The sequence below is a fragment of the Carcharhinus amblyrhynchos genome, chromosome 21, assembly GCF_965287045.1.
Source record: "Carcharhinus amblyrhynchos chromosome 21, sCarAmb.v2.hapA, whole genome shotgun sequence".
NCBI lineage: Eukaryota > Metazoa > Chordata > Chondrichthyes > Carcharhiniformes > Carcharhinidae > Carcharhinus > Carcharhinus amblyrhynchos.
In genome coordinates, this window is record NC_137344.1 from 45637595 (window position 1) to 45654158 (window position 16564).

The 16564-nt window shown below is 42.6% G+C and overlaps 1 protein-coding gene across 1 annotated transcript in view; it reads right to left on the reverse strand.

The window, feature by feature from the left end:
- LOC145356398 (voltage-dependent T-type calcium channel subunit alpha-1G-like) overlaps positions 1-16564 on the reverse strand; it is a 313384-nt gene that overhangs the window by 15480 nt on the left and 281340 nt on the right. The window contains exon 32 of the mRNA XM_080209098.1: positions 15921-16061. Within this exon, the coding sequence (XP_080065224.1) occupies positions 15921-16061 (141 nt within the window). The remainder of the gene's footprint in view (positions 1-15920; positions 16062-16564) is intronic.

Here is a 16564-nt window from a genome sequence, read left to right on the forward strand (position 1 = left end):
ACATTTTGCCTTCAGTTTGAAATGTCCAGAGTCATGCTAGCTGTCAATAGTTTTACAACACGATGTTCCTTAGCCTCCTTTATGGTTTTGTAATGTGAGGACACAATGGTGTTCCCAGTGTAGAGTCTAATCAATGCCTTCCCATCAGATGTTCTCATTTTTAAACAACATTTTTCTGTGGCTAACACTATATGACGAACTCAGAATTTAAAAAAAACTCATGTTTCTTCGAGTAAGTGTTTTAAGTACCCTATGTTGTGGGTCCCATAATACCACGGTCAGGTTTTCTAGGCAGTAGTTGAACGGAAGCATAGAAAAACCACGGCCTGAGGCAGGACTAGCTTAGCCCAGCTAGGGGGCATTGTGTGCCTGCTACACCTGGTCTGTGCAGCTGTGGAAGGATTCCTTCTCCTGACAGCTATTGAGAGGCTCCTGTCTGGGGACAGCTTAATACCATTTGCTGTTGAAGTGCTCGCTGACGCGAGTTACCACCGAATGAAGTGATGGAAAGTGACCATACCTTTGGGACCAGAATCTAATAAGGGGTCACCACCTTCAAGAAAGGAGGGGGCGGAGAATTTGTTCTAAGGTCTATAGTCGAATGTGTTGTAGGTGGAGAACTGTCAAGGAGCCCAAGGGTCAGTGGGATTGGAGGAAGTGACCATCGATTGGTGTTTGAGTAACAACATAGGAGTTGTTTCTCAAAGGTCTGTTTCAGAATCACATCGGGTCACATTTAATCTATTGCTAATATACTTGTTTTCAAATGAATAGAGTCACATCCCTTTTCTCCTGAACTGTACAGGACTTAAGCTGGCGTAGCCATGTCCCTTGTATACCTCTCAATAGCTAGATGATCAATTCTTTTTATTGGTTTACCTTTACACCAGACTCCTTATTTTTCCACTGAGGATCAATTTATCTTCGACTCCGTCTCAAGCCAGGTCAGTGAGCTAACAGTGAGAGCTGACTCCTTTACATCTTTCTCTCACCCTGGGTTTTACCTTCCGTCTCCTGAAGGTGGCGATTCCTGCAGGGCAATTCCGCAGCTGCTGGGATCTGCTTAGTTGCCTCTGTACAAACTTAGACAAGAAATACCTGCCTATTCTGCAGCTACTGGGGTATCACAGAACAATTCAGTCCCCAGCATGAATCAGCATTCCTAGCAGGGGTCAGGGGACAGGGTTTGGAGAAGGTGACCTCTCCACTGCCATTTGGTTCTGATGAATATTGAGGTCCAATTATAGTGCCCATGATACTCGGCTTAACAATTCAGCAGAGAGCAGTTGCTCTCAAGTCTCCAGGAGTTAAAGATTAATCCCAAAGACTGCTGTGAGCAAACCGGCAGACAAAAGTCACAGGGACATTTGAACAATTTTGCTTCTCAGTTATAAGAAAAGAGTTACGTGACTAGGCAGAGTCATCTCTGATGAAATCTCTAGAATACCCAAGTAGAGCTGGTAGCAGTCAATTTGGTTCTATGAAGGTCTGAATACTTAAGTGTCACAGACAGGTACAGTGCAATAACTGAGCCAAATGTAGCAGCACAGGCAGGTTGTATATGAGTCACTGTGTTCATAAAGAACAGAGATAGGAGATCAGTGACGCCAAATACAATGGTTAAGCCAGCTCCAACGCAGGCACATATTAACTTACTGACCTAAATATTAAATACAAATCATAATCTAAAGACACTTCTGCCTATTTTATTGTAAGGGTGAAACTGGCTAGGATGCTTATAGAGCATGTCTGAAAGGCATTCTGATGGTGAGCCAATCAAGTCATTAAGAATAAAGGCATCCATAAAACTGTACAGATCCCTTTGTACTGCAATGGCACTTATAGGACAAAGCAGATGACAAGGATATAAACTTTCTACATCCAACCTGCTTTGAGTTCTGTATTCACACACTGCAGAATATGGAATTTACAAAGCAGGGTTACAACATGGTTAAAATTTGAGCTGGTGATTTTAAGTGCTTATGTATAAAACTTTTCAAAGAAGGACAGGACTTTGAACCATGTGTTGTATCTTGGAATATTATGGAGCTGACTTCAAAAAGCTGGAGAACGATGTGTTAGTTGTTCCAAAGCCTAGGATCACAAAGTACTGAGCCTGAGGTCAGTCAGGGTTCGGTGCGGTCCTTTCACTCACATTATAAACGGATAACATAAAGTAAAAATGGATGAGTATTTCGAGCCCTGTTATAAATAGTGGAATACAGGTGTGAAGTATGTACATTGCTTTCCAGCGTATTTAGTAAGAATACGTTAGCATCATCAGGCAAAGAGTCATCCGTCAGTGCTAACGACCACGATTTCTCAGACTGAATATCAGACGTCAGAGAAACAGCCTCCATCTCAGCTAGAGGGATCTAAATAGGGGAGAGACGACCAGTTGTGAGAAACTAGGACAACAGTTCATAGATGGACTTCACACCTCAACAGTCTGCACGCTCACTTACCAGAACTCTCTCAAAACGGTAGCAGGTTCTTAAGTACGGATCCACTACAGCCATTGTACATTCATCTTGTTTGTTCACTTCCAATTTACTCCCCGGCCCACCACATTCTCTCCAGTGAGCTATTACTGTCAGTGCATTATTGTAGGAATGTTCACCACTGATTGGGTCTGCCCTAATTTAATTGACTACAATCCTTGCGAGTTATTGCCTGGGTTCAATTTGGTTCTAGAATGAGACCCAACTTTACATGTTGACGTTGTTTTAAAAGCACATTTGTATGCTGTCCTGAGTAAATAGGCAAAACACCCAGAAAACTGACGCCACTGCCCACAGGTGTGAAAAACGTTACAAATGTGCACTCACTTAGTCTGACTGCACACTTCCTACCAAGTAACATGAAGGAAATATGTAGACTATTCAGCCCCTTTGGCCTGCTATACCATTCAATTAGATTACGGCTATTCTGTACCTTTTCCATTTTCCATAGTTCTTTGAAAATTACCCCTATCCATTGGCTTCACATCACGGATGGCTTCATCATTCCATCCTGCTCACTGTCATTCAAAAGGTGTGGTTATGAAGTCGCTATGTGGTTACAGTCAGCATTGCAAATCAGTCACACATCATAACCAGGTTTGGAAAAACTCTCCTTCAATGCCAATATGATAAAAAGTGGTACAAGAGAAGATAGGTTAATTGATTCCTTTGCGTCCATCTCAACTGGAGGCAATGCTCCTCTATCATACTGATTTAGATTATTTCTCTGTTTTCATTTAAGTTTGGGCCTTGGCTCAGGCCTGGTTCCTTCCAGAAGGAAAAGCCAGTTCACAATTTTCAAATCTTTGTAAAAATCACTCATACTGGCAGCAGAAATGCTGGTGTCCATTTTAAGGTGTACAGGGCCAGTTCAGGCAAGGTTTACTGCTACTCTTCAATTCTGAGATTTACTGTGTTTTTCCTACTTGTATGGGGATTCCTCTGATTCCTCACCAGTGATTATTCTTCCTGTGACAGATCCTGGGCACTAAGTGTCATCAGAGGCCAGGATTCTGTGGCCCCCTCGTGTCTGGTTTTCCAGTGGCAGAGGTGGCCCACCATTAGTCAGTATCGATATCTTCTGATCCTGCCAAAGGCAATGATGTTTTCCATGGCTTACTAGCCATGCTATCGGGGAACCGGCCAATGGCAGGCTGCCTCTACCACTGGAAAACCCACTGCGGGGACAGTGGGGGGGGGGGGGGGGAACTTAGCCAGAGTTTGCAGTGTAATGTGCACTTGTTGCACTGCACAGTCTTGATAAGATTGATGTTAAGATGAACATTGCTTGTTTGCAGCCCGTTTGTTCCCTGCACAGCATATTCCCAATTGCTGCATAGTCACACATCTATGCAGTTTAGAGGGAATGTTGTTGCCAACCTTTCAGGATCATCTTGGATTCTCCAGGAATTAAAGGTTAATCTTTAGGATAGTGTTGTAGGCAAACTAAGGAGTAAAATCATAATGAGAGAAGGGGCTGGTATTAAAATAATCTGTGTGGTATTTACTTTCTTGGAACCCTTTCATTTATTTATTATATAAATACTGATAATGTGAAGAGGTTGGGAATTAAAGGCTGTTTGATTGGGCAGGGTGGCTGCAGGATGGAATCAGATGTTGAAACCTCCAGGCCACAGCTGGAGCACTGCGTGCAGTTCTTGTCACCATATTAGAGGGAAGATGTGATTGCGCTAGAAAGGGTGCAGAGGAGATTCACCAGGATGTTGCCTGGGCTGGAGCATTTCAGCTATGAAGAGAGGCTGGTTAGGCTGGGGTTATTTTCCTTAGAGCAGAGAAGGCTGAGTGGGGGACCTGATTGGGGTGTACAAATTTATGAGGGATATATATAGGTAGACAGGAAGAAACCTTTCCCCCTAGTAGAGGGGTCAATAACCAGGGGGAATGGATTTAAGTTAAGAGGCAGGAGATTTAGAGTGGATTTAAGGGAAAATCTTCTCACCTAGCATGAGGTGAGAACTGCAAATCACTGCCTGAACGGATGGTAGAGGCAGGAACCCCTCACAACATTTAAGAAGCATTTAGCTGAACACTTGAAACGCCACAGCATACAAGGCTAGGGATCAAGTACTGGAAAATGGGATGATAGGTGCTTGATGGCTGGTGCAGCTATGATGGGCTGAAAGACCTCTTTCTGTGCTGTAAAGCTCTAAGACTCTTTGAGTGTAATGGGGGCTGCCAAGACCAACTGTGATGGATACAGTAGTGGAGCACAGTCCTTAGCTAGTTTGAAATTGGGGACTGTACCTTTGGCCTTTCAAAATAAATCATTTCAGAAATGTCTCGTCATCTGCATAAAGTCTGATTAGGATTGACGAACATTAGCAAATCTTGTAAAGTGGATGGCACAGTGTCTCACACTGACTGCAGATATTTTGGAATTCTTGCAGATACTCAATTCAGTGAAGGGCTTTGACCTCTGTTATATTTTTCTCTTGGTTTTTCTTACTTGGTAAGTCTAAGCTGGATATTTCTCCACTTAGGCAAGCTAGCTCTCCAACACCATCTGTATCGCAAATTTATTAGAGATTTTTGAGCGTGTAACTGGTAGGGTTGATAAAAATGGAGCCAGTTGAATTTTCAAAAGGCAATTGATAAAGGGTCACTCAAAAGATCAAGATAAGGGCTCTCAAAGTTGGGGATTATATATTAACATGGATGGAGGATTGGTTAATGGACAGGAGGCAGAGAGCAGGGATAAATGAGGCAATTTGAAATTGGAAGGCTGTAACTAGGGGAGTGCTGCAAGGATCAGTATAGGCAATTGATATTAATGACTTAAACAAAGAGACAGAGAATAATAGATCCAAGTTTGCTGGCAATACAAAGCCGTTTAGGAAGGTAAGTTGTGAGGGGGACACAAAGTGTCTGCACAGGGATACAGAGTTCCGAAGAAGAGTCACATTGGACTCAAAACATTACTCTGTTTCTCCTTTCCAAGACAATGCCAAACCTGCTGAGTTTTTCCAGCACATACTGTTCTTATTGCAGATTTTCAGTATCCACAGTATTTTACATTTTTATGGAAGAACAATGCATACCAGGAATCTCAGGAATGCTGTGATTGTGACTATATTTAAGAAGGGGGTCAAATCTGGTTCTAGTAACTATAGAGGTGTCTCCCAGTGTTTGCCACAGAAAACAGCATCACAAGGATTCTCCTCAATTGACTCCTCCCAATGGCAAGGAACTCTTTCCAGAGTCACAGTGTGGTTTTCGCCCGTTGAGAGGCACCAGACATGATTTTCACTGTGTGGTAAATTTAAGAAAAGCACAAGGAACTTCACCAACCTGATTACAGTACCAACCTTTCTTTGACCTCAAGAAAGCTTTTATGCAAAAGCTTATGGGCTATCCCTCAGAAATGTATCACCATCCTGATGATATGCAAACCATCATCCTCACCAATGGAACCACCACAAACACTACTGTGCCCTGTTTTCCAAATTATACTCCTCACTTCCAGCAAATTCCCCAGAGGTGTGGAGATAATCTACAGAACAGACATTAAGCCTGTCAACTAACACCACCTTTAATCCAAAACCACAACCACTGCAACCGCAACCGTGGAGCTTCATGAACTCCAGGTCATTGTTAAGTCCTTTTGTGAAACATATGGAAAAATGAGCCTTTTAACAGACACTCAGAAAACTAGGCTCCTCTTTCAACCAGCACAACAATTCCCCCATCGATTAAGACAAACAGTGAGATCCTGGGAATAGTGGACCATTTTCCATTTCTTGTGAGTCCTTTTTTCGCTGAAGGTAGACTTTGATGATAAATTCATTTTTGCCTCCAAGGTGCCAACTCAGCCTTTGACTGACAGGAGAAGAGTATCTGAGGATGAAGACTAAATTCATAGTTTACCAGACAATGGTAATCCCTGTGCCCCATAGGCTTTGAAGACTTGGACAACCTACAGCAGACAACTCAAAGGACTGGAGAAGTGCCACCAGTGGTGCCTCCAAATTTGGCAACAAGAAATTCGGACCAACAGTAGCGTCCTTTCCCAAGTCTTGTCCAGGATCCACATAATTCAAATCACTCAAAACTAGCTCCACGTGCTGGGACATGTCGTTTGTATGTCTGAAAGCAAAGTCCAGAAACAACTGTTCTACTTGGAACTCAGTCGTGGCAGAGACCCTGCAACTCATGGGAGTCTCTATCTTGTGACCAACCAAAATAGAGGAAGCTCACTTGGGAAGTTATTGAATGCAGAGACTTCAAATGGGAACATACAGAGGCCAAGTTGAGGCTTTGGAGGGAGTACACAAACATCCAAAGAACCCATCTATTCAACCCTTCAAATACCACCAACCACACAAGGCAGAGTCTACAGATCACACATTGCATTTAGCAGGTCAGAGTGGGCAGAATCTTTTCCATCCTGAGGGACTGTCTAAGAAGAGAGGGAGGAAGGCGATTGGCATGTTGGCCTTTATTGTGGGATTGGTGTCCAAGAATAAGGCAGTCTTTTTATAATTGTAAGAGCTTTGGCGAGACCATACCTGAAGAACTGTGCGCAGCTTTAGAACTCCTGTCTAAAGATGGATAGACTTGCCTTGCAGGCAGTAGAGAAAATTCACTCGATTGGTTCCCTGGATGAGACGGTTGTCCAATGATGAGATGCTGAATAAATTGGACCTTTACTTTCCGGGGTACTAAAGGCAATTGACAGGGTAGACACTGACAGGTTGTTTCCCTGGCTGGTGAATCTAAAATATAGGGGCGCAGTCATAGGATAAATCAATCATTTAAGTCTGACAAGAGGAGAAACTCTTCACACTCAAAGGAGTTGTGAATCTTTGCAATTCTCTATCCCAGAATGCTTAATTGTTGATTGTATTTAATGCTGAGACACAGATTTTTTGTCTTCAAGACAATGAAGGAATGTGGGAGACTGGTAGCAAAGTGCAGAAGGTCAGCTATGATTGTATTAAATGGAGGAGCAGGCTCGAGGGACTGAACCATCTACCTCTACTCTAATTCCTTATGTACTTAATGGTCCGGATTAATTGTCTCTCCACAAGCCCATTCTCTATGATTCAAAGACAAGGCTTCTTCACAGATTTTTATCTCTTTCTCCTCCTGCCTCCTAACATGCAGAAGTAGTTCACATAACAGGGGTTTGTCAAATTCTGCCAAAGAGAATAGGTGAGGTTAAGCAATTACCCCACTGTAAATTCAAAACATATTGACAGTGGGGGTAAGGGCAGAATTCAGACAGAGGATGAGAGTATCATTACTTATATCCTCCTTCATTATCACTGGTGAAGACAGTTACGACCTAATGCCAAGCAGACCCAGTTCAGCAAAGATATCATCTTCCTCCCTCTTTTCTCTTTCTGCTTTATCCATATTACATGCGATTGTTGCAACTTTATTTGATCACCTTTCATATCAACCATCTTTTTTTTGGATTGGCAGATGGTCCTGCAGCTGGATGCCTTTCCTGCTGCTAATCCTACCCATTAATCCAGGCTGGAGACTGGCACTGATACCTGTTGGCTTTCTTGCACCAGTGGCTGTCATTGCACCACTTAAATCAATCTTCGATAATAGCTTTCACCAGGCGAAACACACTCAGTGTTGACCACTGAGGGATTACTATGGACATCGTGTGTGTCTGTTAAGCAGAGCAGTAAGTGATTCTCTGATGGATCTGCTCAAAGTTAACCTGACAGGCCTCTTCCTGGATGAACCTCAATTTATTAACTTGATCAGAATGTCAATTTGAAAGAGTTGTTGCAGCTTTTCTTTGCAAACTAGATGTGACGGTGTTTCAGAATAGAAATCAAAATCAGTGGAGGATGATGTCTTGTGTGTTATCACTGGGGGAATAAAGTCAGGATATTTGAAGGTAGCCCCAATTACTGCTGGATATCTCAAACTTGAGCCGACGCTTATCCAAGTGCAATCGTATATGAACAATTCTTCCAATCTTCATCAAATGTATACAGACAGGGTGGAAAAGAGGAACCATCATCCCAGGCTTGGTTAAGAGGCAAACCTCCATCCAAAATCCATCCAAAATGCGTCTTGAAATAAATACTGTTGTGCTGAATAAGTAAGAAATGCATTGTTGTTGTTTTTAATAAGTGCTCAACATGGATTTTGTTGTGAGATCTTTTGCACCTTATGATCTCCAGGATGGTAAGTATTCATTGCTGAGAGCATCTCCAAATGTAACATGGGAATCGATCAGGATCCATGATTACAACAATCATTGACTTCTACCAAAAGACAATTATATTCTGGCAAAAACTGTACTTCAGGATACAAAATAAGGAAACGGGAACTTCCTGTTGGCAGGATACAAACGGAGAAAAGCATTGATCGTTAATGATCCATATTTGCTTTGGAGGACTCCTGTTGTAGTAATAACATTGGGAAAATTCTGTAACAAGTAGTTCCACCAGTTCACTGCCTCAGAGGTGAAGGTGAAGACTAAAGCACAGTTACAGTGCTGCAAGAAGAGGGGTCCTTGAAGATTGTCAGCAGGGTACAAGAGAGAGTTCCATTTCAATATTGAGCATGGCTACTGCTGTTCTCCCAACACAATCACCTGACAAGAGTAACCATGGAACAATAACCTGTGAGTGCATCTTTTAGTACCAATCCTTTCTAATAACCTTCTGCCAATAAATAAGCTTATCTCTAATTGATAAGCGGCAGGTTAATCAATGACTCTTAAACATTCAAATTTAAGTTACCAATGACTAGCTTTATATTCCAGCTGGGCAAAAAGGATCAATTTGTACCCCTTTTGTGAGGAATTTCTGCATTCCGGTCAGAGACTGCTGTCTCCTCATTTATTCAAACGTATCACTCATACAATTTTGTGTTAACAAAATTTCAGACTTAAAGCAGTGCTTCTTACCAAGTATTGCTGGCACATTACCATACCATTCTGATTCAGTATGCAGAGAAAAGCAAGTCAGTAAATTTACGCCACTGAGTTGAATATCACGTAAATATCACATGTATATACAAGCTCATCTCTCACTGTTGACAGTCATTGCAGACATTTGCAACATAATTGTCTAAAGAAAACGTTTTAATATTTTGTAGCAAGGCTCGCTCCCTGCAGCTTATGGCTTATTTTTGTTAACTTTCTCCCTTTCTTGTCAGCTGTGCTGATGGACAGTTCCACAAATCCTCGTGACTCAGCTAATTGACTATTCTTCACGTGTAACCCAGCTCATCAGTGGACTGTCTGGCCATGGAGGCTTGTCCTATTGTGTTCTTGTTGGCAATCACACTTAAGGCAGTAGCCAGCAGGACTCAGAATTCCAGGGGCTAATTTCCCCCCTTCTCTAACTGACTGTGGCAGAAGCCCATTGGAGTGTCCCCACTGATACCTTGACTGAGGTTAGCTAACTCAATCCAGACGAAGGGTTAAACCCTGAAACCTTTCCCTGGCTGATATGATACAGTTGCACAGTAGGGAATACCTTGCACCATACGAGCAGGACCCAGCAGCCTTGGGGGTCAGCAAGCCAGTCAATAAAGTAACAAATTCCTATCACAGAGGTGAAAAATAAAACAAGGTAAGCATTGCTATAGTCACTAACAGGACCACAGCATTGAGAGTTCCTGGTAAGAAACAGAATGGAGAGTGACGTTACATTAATAAATGCCTTCTATCACTTAAACTGTTGCCATGATGAGGAAAATAAGATACTTCAATTTGTTTAAATCAAGTACTTTCTGAATGTGAATGAGCTTTGTTTTCAATGTCACTTTTCCCCCCAATTCATTGATTTGACACCAGCACAGGTATGTTTTTGCATCATATTAATTCTTTCCAGTTTCACTCCTTTTCCTGCATGCAGTGTTCATTTGTAAGGACAAGAGGTATCATCATTTTCCCAGGGAATAACCATGCACATAAGGATTGCAGTTCAACTAAATGGGGTGAATGTAGGCAATAAGTAGTCCCAGACGTAACTTGCCATCAGCTAACCAGCTGTAGGGATATGCACTCAACCTTGCTACCTTCATGAGTAAGTCATGGCAAGTTCTCAGGATCAAAGGTCAACCTTTAGCAGTACAATTATTCTGACCATTGGCTTCCATTGTTGCCACCTGCTCCAACACAATTTTCAGAAGGCGTTTGACAAGGTACCTCACAAGAGGTTATCGCAGAAGGTAAGGGGGCATGGAGTTGGGGGTAGGGTGTTAGCGTGGATAGAGGATTGGTTGTCAAATAGGAGGCAGAGAGTGGGGGTTAATGGGTGCTATTCGGATTGGCGGTTGGTGACTAGTGGAGTGCCCCAGAGGTCGGTGCTGGGGCCTCAGCTATTTACCATTTATATAGAAGATCTGGAGGAGGGAACCGAATGTAGGGTGTCGAAATTTGCTGATGACACCGAGATTGGTGGAACGGCAAATTGCGCGGAGGGTGTGGAGAGTCTGCAGAAGGATCTAGATAGGCTGGGCGAATGGGCCAGGAAATGGCAAATGGAATTTAATGTTGGCAAGTGCGAGGTGGTCCACTTTGGTAGGAATAATGGTAGGAAGGACTATTACTTACTGGGCGACGGTGCAGAGGGACCTCGGGGTCCTTGTGCATGAGTCGCAAAAACCCAGCCTGCAGGTGCAGCAGGTGGTCAGGAAGGCTAATGGGATGCTGGCCTTCATTGCGAGGGGGATTGAATATAAAAGTAGGGAGGTCGGCATTGGTGACGCTGCAGCTGGAGTACTGTGTGCAGTTTTGGTCGCCATACTTACGCAAGGATATTTTGGCCTTGGAGGGAGTGCAGAGGAGGTTTACTAGGCTGATACCGGAGTTGAGGGGGTTGAGCTATGAGGAGAGGCTGAATAAACTAGACTTGTACTCATTAGAGTTTAGAAGAATGAGGGGAGATCTCATTGAGACGTATAAGATGATGAATGGGATGGATAGGATAGAGGTGGAGAGGCTCTTCCCGCTCAGAAAGGACAGTAGGACTAGGGGGCACAGCCTCAAGATAAAGGGGGGGCGGTTTAGAACGGAGTTGAGGAGGAACTTCTTCACTCAGAGGGTGGTGAATCTCTGGAATTCTCTGCCCGTTGAGGTGGTGGAGGCTGCCTCGCTAAATATTTTTAAGACGTGGGTTGATGGGTTTTTGATAAGTGAGGGGATTAAGGGTTATGGGGAGAGGGCAGGAATGTGGAACTGAGCCACGACAGATCAGCCATGATCTTATTGAATGGCGGGGCAGGCTCGAAGGGCTGGATGGCCTACTCCTGCTCCTATTTCTTATGTTCTTATGTTCTAACCTGGAATATGCTGCCTGAAATGATAATGGTAGTTTTCAGAGGGGCATCGGGTAGATGTTTAAAAATGGAAAGTTTGTAAGGCTATTGGGAAATAGGAGGGGAGTGAGACCAATTGGATAATTCTTTCAAAGAGCCTGCATAGACACAATGGACACATTAGCCCTCTTGTGCGTTGCATGACTCTATGATAATTTATGATAATCTATCACACTCTTGAGAAGCTGACTGGAGAAAATATATTGCTATTATAATGTGACCCTTTCTCAAAGGGTGAACCTGGCTCTTAAGTAAGTAGATGCATCAGAGTGATAACTAGGAAGATCTCAGGATCAGTCTTTAGCCTGGTTAAGTTCAGATAGAGTAATAGGGTATGATGGTTAGCCTCCATGGGTTACAGTGAGGAACATGAGTCAGGGTTTCCACTCCCAATTGCTGTTTAATTTCCAATGGGGAAGAAGTAAAACTGACTTCCTGATCAACGACACCCATTTTATACTGTCACATGATGTGAACAATACCTTCCCCTCCCCCTACATCCTTTCCTTCCTCCCCATCCACTGGCTCTCTAAAATGAGGAATGCATTGAAAGTCATATTATATCAAATTTCAGGCAAGATCACTGAGCTTCTGATAGTGCTCAGATCGTGGCAACATGTAAGGAATGGAAAATCCCCAGCGGCTCAGGTGAGGTAATACTGAAGGGGAAATGACAAAAGGGGGTCAACAAGAGTTCTCATGAACATTCTCTTGCTCAGCAACATGTTTTCTTTAAATGTTTCCATTGAAGACATTTACATTTTCTTGTTGCTTCCAGTCACTGCCATGTGACTCTATTGACCAGTTACCAGGCCGCAGGGTTAGCAAAGGCCAGGGAGGAGATTCATTGCAGAGAAACCTGAGAGCAAGTCATCCGCCAACCTTCCATCATGAATGGTCTGCACTGTGTGGGACACAGAAGGGATGAGAGGGGGAGTCTTTTCACATTGTTCAAGGCAGGTCCTTTACCCAGAGAAACAATGATCTGTCTGGTTTCAGGGTGTGTGCAATACGAAATATTTAAAGTGATTTGGATTCTTCATGGTCTGGGGCCAGCGAGCATTGAAGGTATTCAATTGATTGCATTAAGATGGCACCAGTTCAAAAAGCTTTCTGACAACCTTTAAAGTGAGTCCTGAGCCCAGCTAAAGGAAAAAAAGGAAACACAATTACGCACAATGCAAGGCAAATAGTCCAGTCTCCAGATCAGGAACCCCAGTCTAACTCTAAGACAAGACCTGAAAGGCCTGGAACAGGCAAGCTCTATGATGGGCCCATGTAAAATATAAAAGTTTCCTTATCCAAAATCTTGGATCTCAGAATTTCATTTTGATTGCTCTTCTCCTGTTAGCTAACATCCAAATCAATAAAATGGATCATAATCTCACACTGACAGAAGCAAAGAAGTATTAAGTCATTACAAGGTAATGAGACTGGGGTAGTTTAGAAATTTTTTTTTCAATGTTCTCCTTTTGTTCTCCTTCTCCCAGGAATGCTGACTATTGCTGAGGAACCAGGTATCTTCATGTGTGAGTCTAGAGAATGAGTGTCTGGAGTTATTTTAAATCATGGAGGAGGGACGTTCCTGTTTAGCGCAATCCTGCAGTCACCCCACACTCTTGTCCAGAGGAAATCTGTGAACGGAGGTCAGGACAGTGCCAAAGGGGAGGCAGTGGCATCGTGATATTGTCACTGGACTAGGAATCCAGAGATCCAGGATAATGCAGTGGGGACCTGGAATTCAAATAACACGCAGATAGCTGTGTTTAAAGTCAATTTTTAAAAATCTGGAATTAAAAGTCTAATGATAATCATGAAACAGAGATGTCAGGGGTAAGTTTTTCACTTGGTGGTGAGTGAGTGGAATCGGCTGCCGTTGGTGGTGGTGGAGGCGAACTCGTTGGGGTCTTTTAAGAGTCTTCTGGATGAATACATGGGATTTAATGGGATTGAGGTTATAGATAGGCCTGGTAGGTAGGGAAATGATCAGCGCAACTTGTAGGCTGAAGGGCCTGTTTGTGATGTAGTTTTCTATGTTCTATGTTCTATGAAACCATTGTCGATTGTCACAATAAATATCTGGCTCAATAATGTCCTTTAGAGAAGGAAATCTGCTGTCCTTACCTGATCTGGCCTACAGGTGACTCTAGATCCACAGCAATGTGGTTTTCTCTTAACTGCCTTTTGAAATGGACTAGCCAGCCCTTCATTTCAATGGTAATTAGGGATGGGTAATAAATGCTGATCCAGCCAGCGATGCCCACACCCCATGAATGAATTAAAAAGATAATTTCCAATTGCATCACATAAGGGTGCAAATACAAACTGAAGCCACTCTGCTGCTGCCCATCCAATCCAAGGATTGAAACTGGTGCCTCCCTAATCCATACCAATAAATACCACATGTGGGGTCTGTATTGCTCTGTCCCTTTCAACATTATTGCAGAGTATGTTTAAATACACTTCATTGGCTGTGAAGTGGTGTGAGGCATCCTGAACTTGTAAAATGCAAGTTCTTCTTTGAAGGTTGTTGTTAATTAGAATTAGAAGGCTTGAAATAAGATTAGAAGTTTTCATTTTAGCCTGATCCTAATTAAATTCAGTTGAACCACAAAGTGGTTTAACTCAAAGTGAGAAAGTCAGTGTTAACTGGCACTGACTTTTTGAACTGATCGTGTACAAACTGTCACGTCCACATGTCTCTCCACAGGCATTAGCCTCGTCTCAGTTTGAAGCACTTCTGCCTCTCAGTCAGAAGACTGGGGTTTAAGGCTTACTCCAGACGCTTGAACACAAATTCTATGCTGACATGTCAGTACGGTACTGAGGGAATGATGTAATGAGAGATGTTGTCATTCAGATGTAACATTAAACTGAGTCCCTGTCTGCTCTCTCAAAGTTACATAAGAGACCCCACGCTACTATTTTGACAAATAATGGGGCATTCTCTCTGATGACCTGGTCAATATTTAACCTTCAACCAACATTATGAAATAAAGATTATCTGGTTATTTGTTACATTGCCACTTGAGGGATATTGCTGTGAGAAATTTGCTACTGTTTTTCCCTAAATTACAGCAGAAAGTACATTTCAAAGTACTGCATTAGCTGTAATGTGCTTTGAGATGTTGTAAGGTTGTGGAAGTTGCTCTCTAAATGCAAGTCTTCCTTCACTTCAAGGCAGCTTGTCCTTTGATAGGCATTCTAAAGTTTCCTTCAGAAGGTGAAACACTTCCCAAAGAGACTTAGGACTGGATTTTCAAAGGAGATTTGAGGTTGGGACCTGGAGCAGGCAGGGTTTAAAATTTGTTGTCCCAGAGGTTGTCTTGGCATTTTCAAAGGACCAAATGGAGTGCGGGAATGGGAAACTCCCCCTTTCCTGCCAATTAATGACCCTTTAAGCTGCTTAATGAACTTGCAATTTTCAACTTTTAATTCGATAAACTCAAACAGTCAAGCACATGTTTGTGCTCACCTGTCATTTTCGCTACAAGGCCATCTCTCACCATTTAGTTAAAGTTGATCTTTCCTGGACTTCCTTGTGCCAGTTTCAGCATTGATCTGTAATCTATCTTGAATGGTCCTTTTGTCACCATGGACACTACTGATCCTCAAGGGAACTGTTTGCTCTCATTGGCAAGAGAGCAGCAGGCTTTTTCTCTGGCACCAGGCAGACTGCTCTGAGCTGCAAGAGGCGTCCATTGTCACTTATTGGGCATCAAGATCACCTCCTGCCCAACTCGGCCATTTGAAATTAAAAATAGCATTGTGAGTGTGAAACACTCAGGAGCAGGGTTGGGATGTATCCAGGTCAGGTTCCCAATCCCAACTTTGAACATTTAGTCCATGGCAAGTGCGGAAATATAGAGAAATATAAATGATAATGCGTTATTTACTGTGCAGTACATTCTATCAATTTCCACTCCTGCAAATTAAGAAATGACCCTTATACTATATTGATCAAAAGTGACACTATTGAAAGGCCCCTGCTGTATCATCTTCAATGCATTCCCTTCGCCTCATTTAGCCTTAGTCTTTTGAGCCATTCTTAGGTTCCAGATCTGAACACAGGACTTTGGCAGAGAAGCTAGAATGATTAACCTGTTTCTCAGCACAATGTTTGTTTTGCTGTGGGATGGCATAGTTGTGGCAGACTGAACCTGAGAGGTTATCCATGAGGGTCAATTCGCCTTCCAATGAACCTTGGATCAGCAGGGAGACGTTGTCAAAAAATTGCTTGTCCTGTGTATGCAAAGTATGCGGGAGGGAAGGGTAAAGAGGGCAGAGGGTTTAATCAGGGAAGGGAATTGGAAGTGGAAGGATTGCGTCAATACATAAGGTGTGGAAAGGAGATGGAAAGGAGAAAGAACATGTAATTAAATAAAATCCACACTTGGTAACAGTGAAAATATTGGTGCGCAACATTGAGAAACAAAATGATTAATTGCGTTCTGATGCTGTACTTTTAAGGAATGGTTATTTCTCATTGGCTGCTACTACAGATGTATCATACTTCCAGATACTTGTTTTCAAGAGTTTTGATGACACGAGGTATTAAATAATCTTTACACCAACATGTCTGACAGAGTAGGATTAAAATTTGCTAACAGTTCTCGTTACTTATTCCAAGATTTCTCAATCTGGTTAACTGCAAATGTATTTTCCTCTATTCATTTTTACTGTATTACTTCACCTGACTGACCCTGTGGAAAATGATTAAATCAAATTAAGGCAAAAGAGGGAAT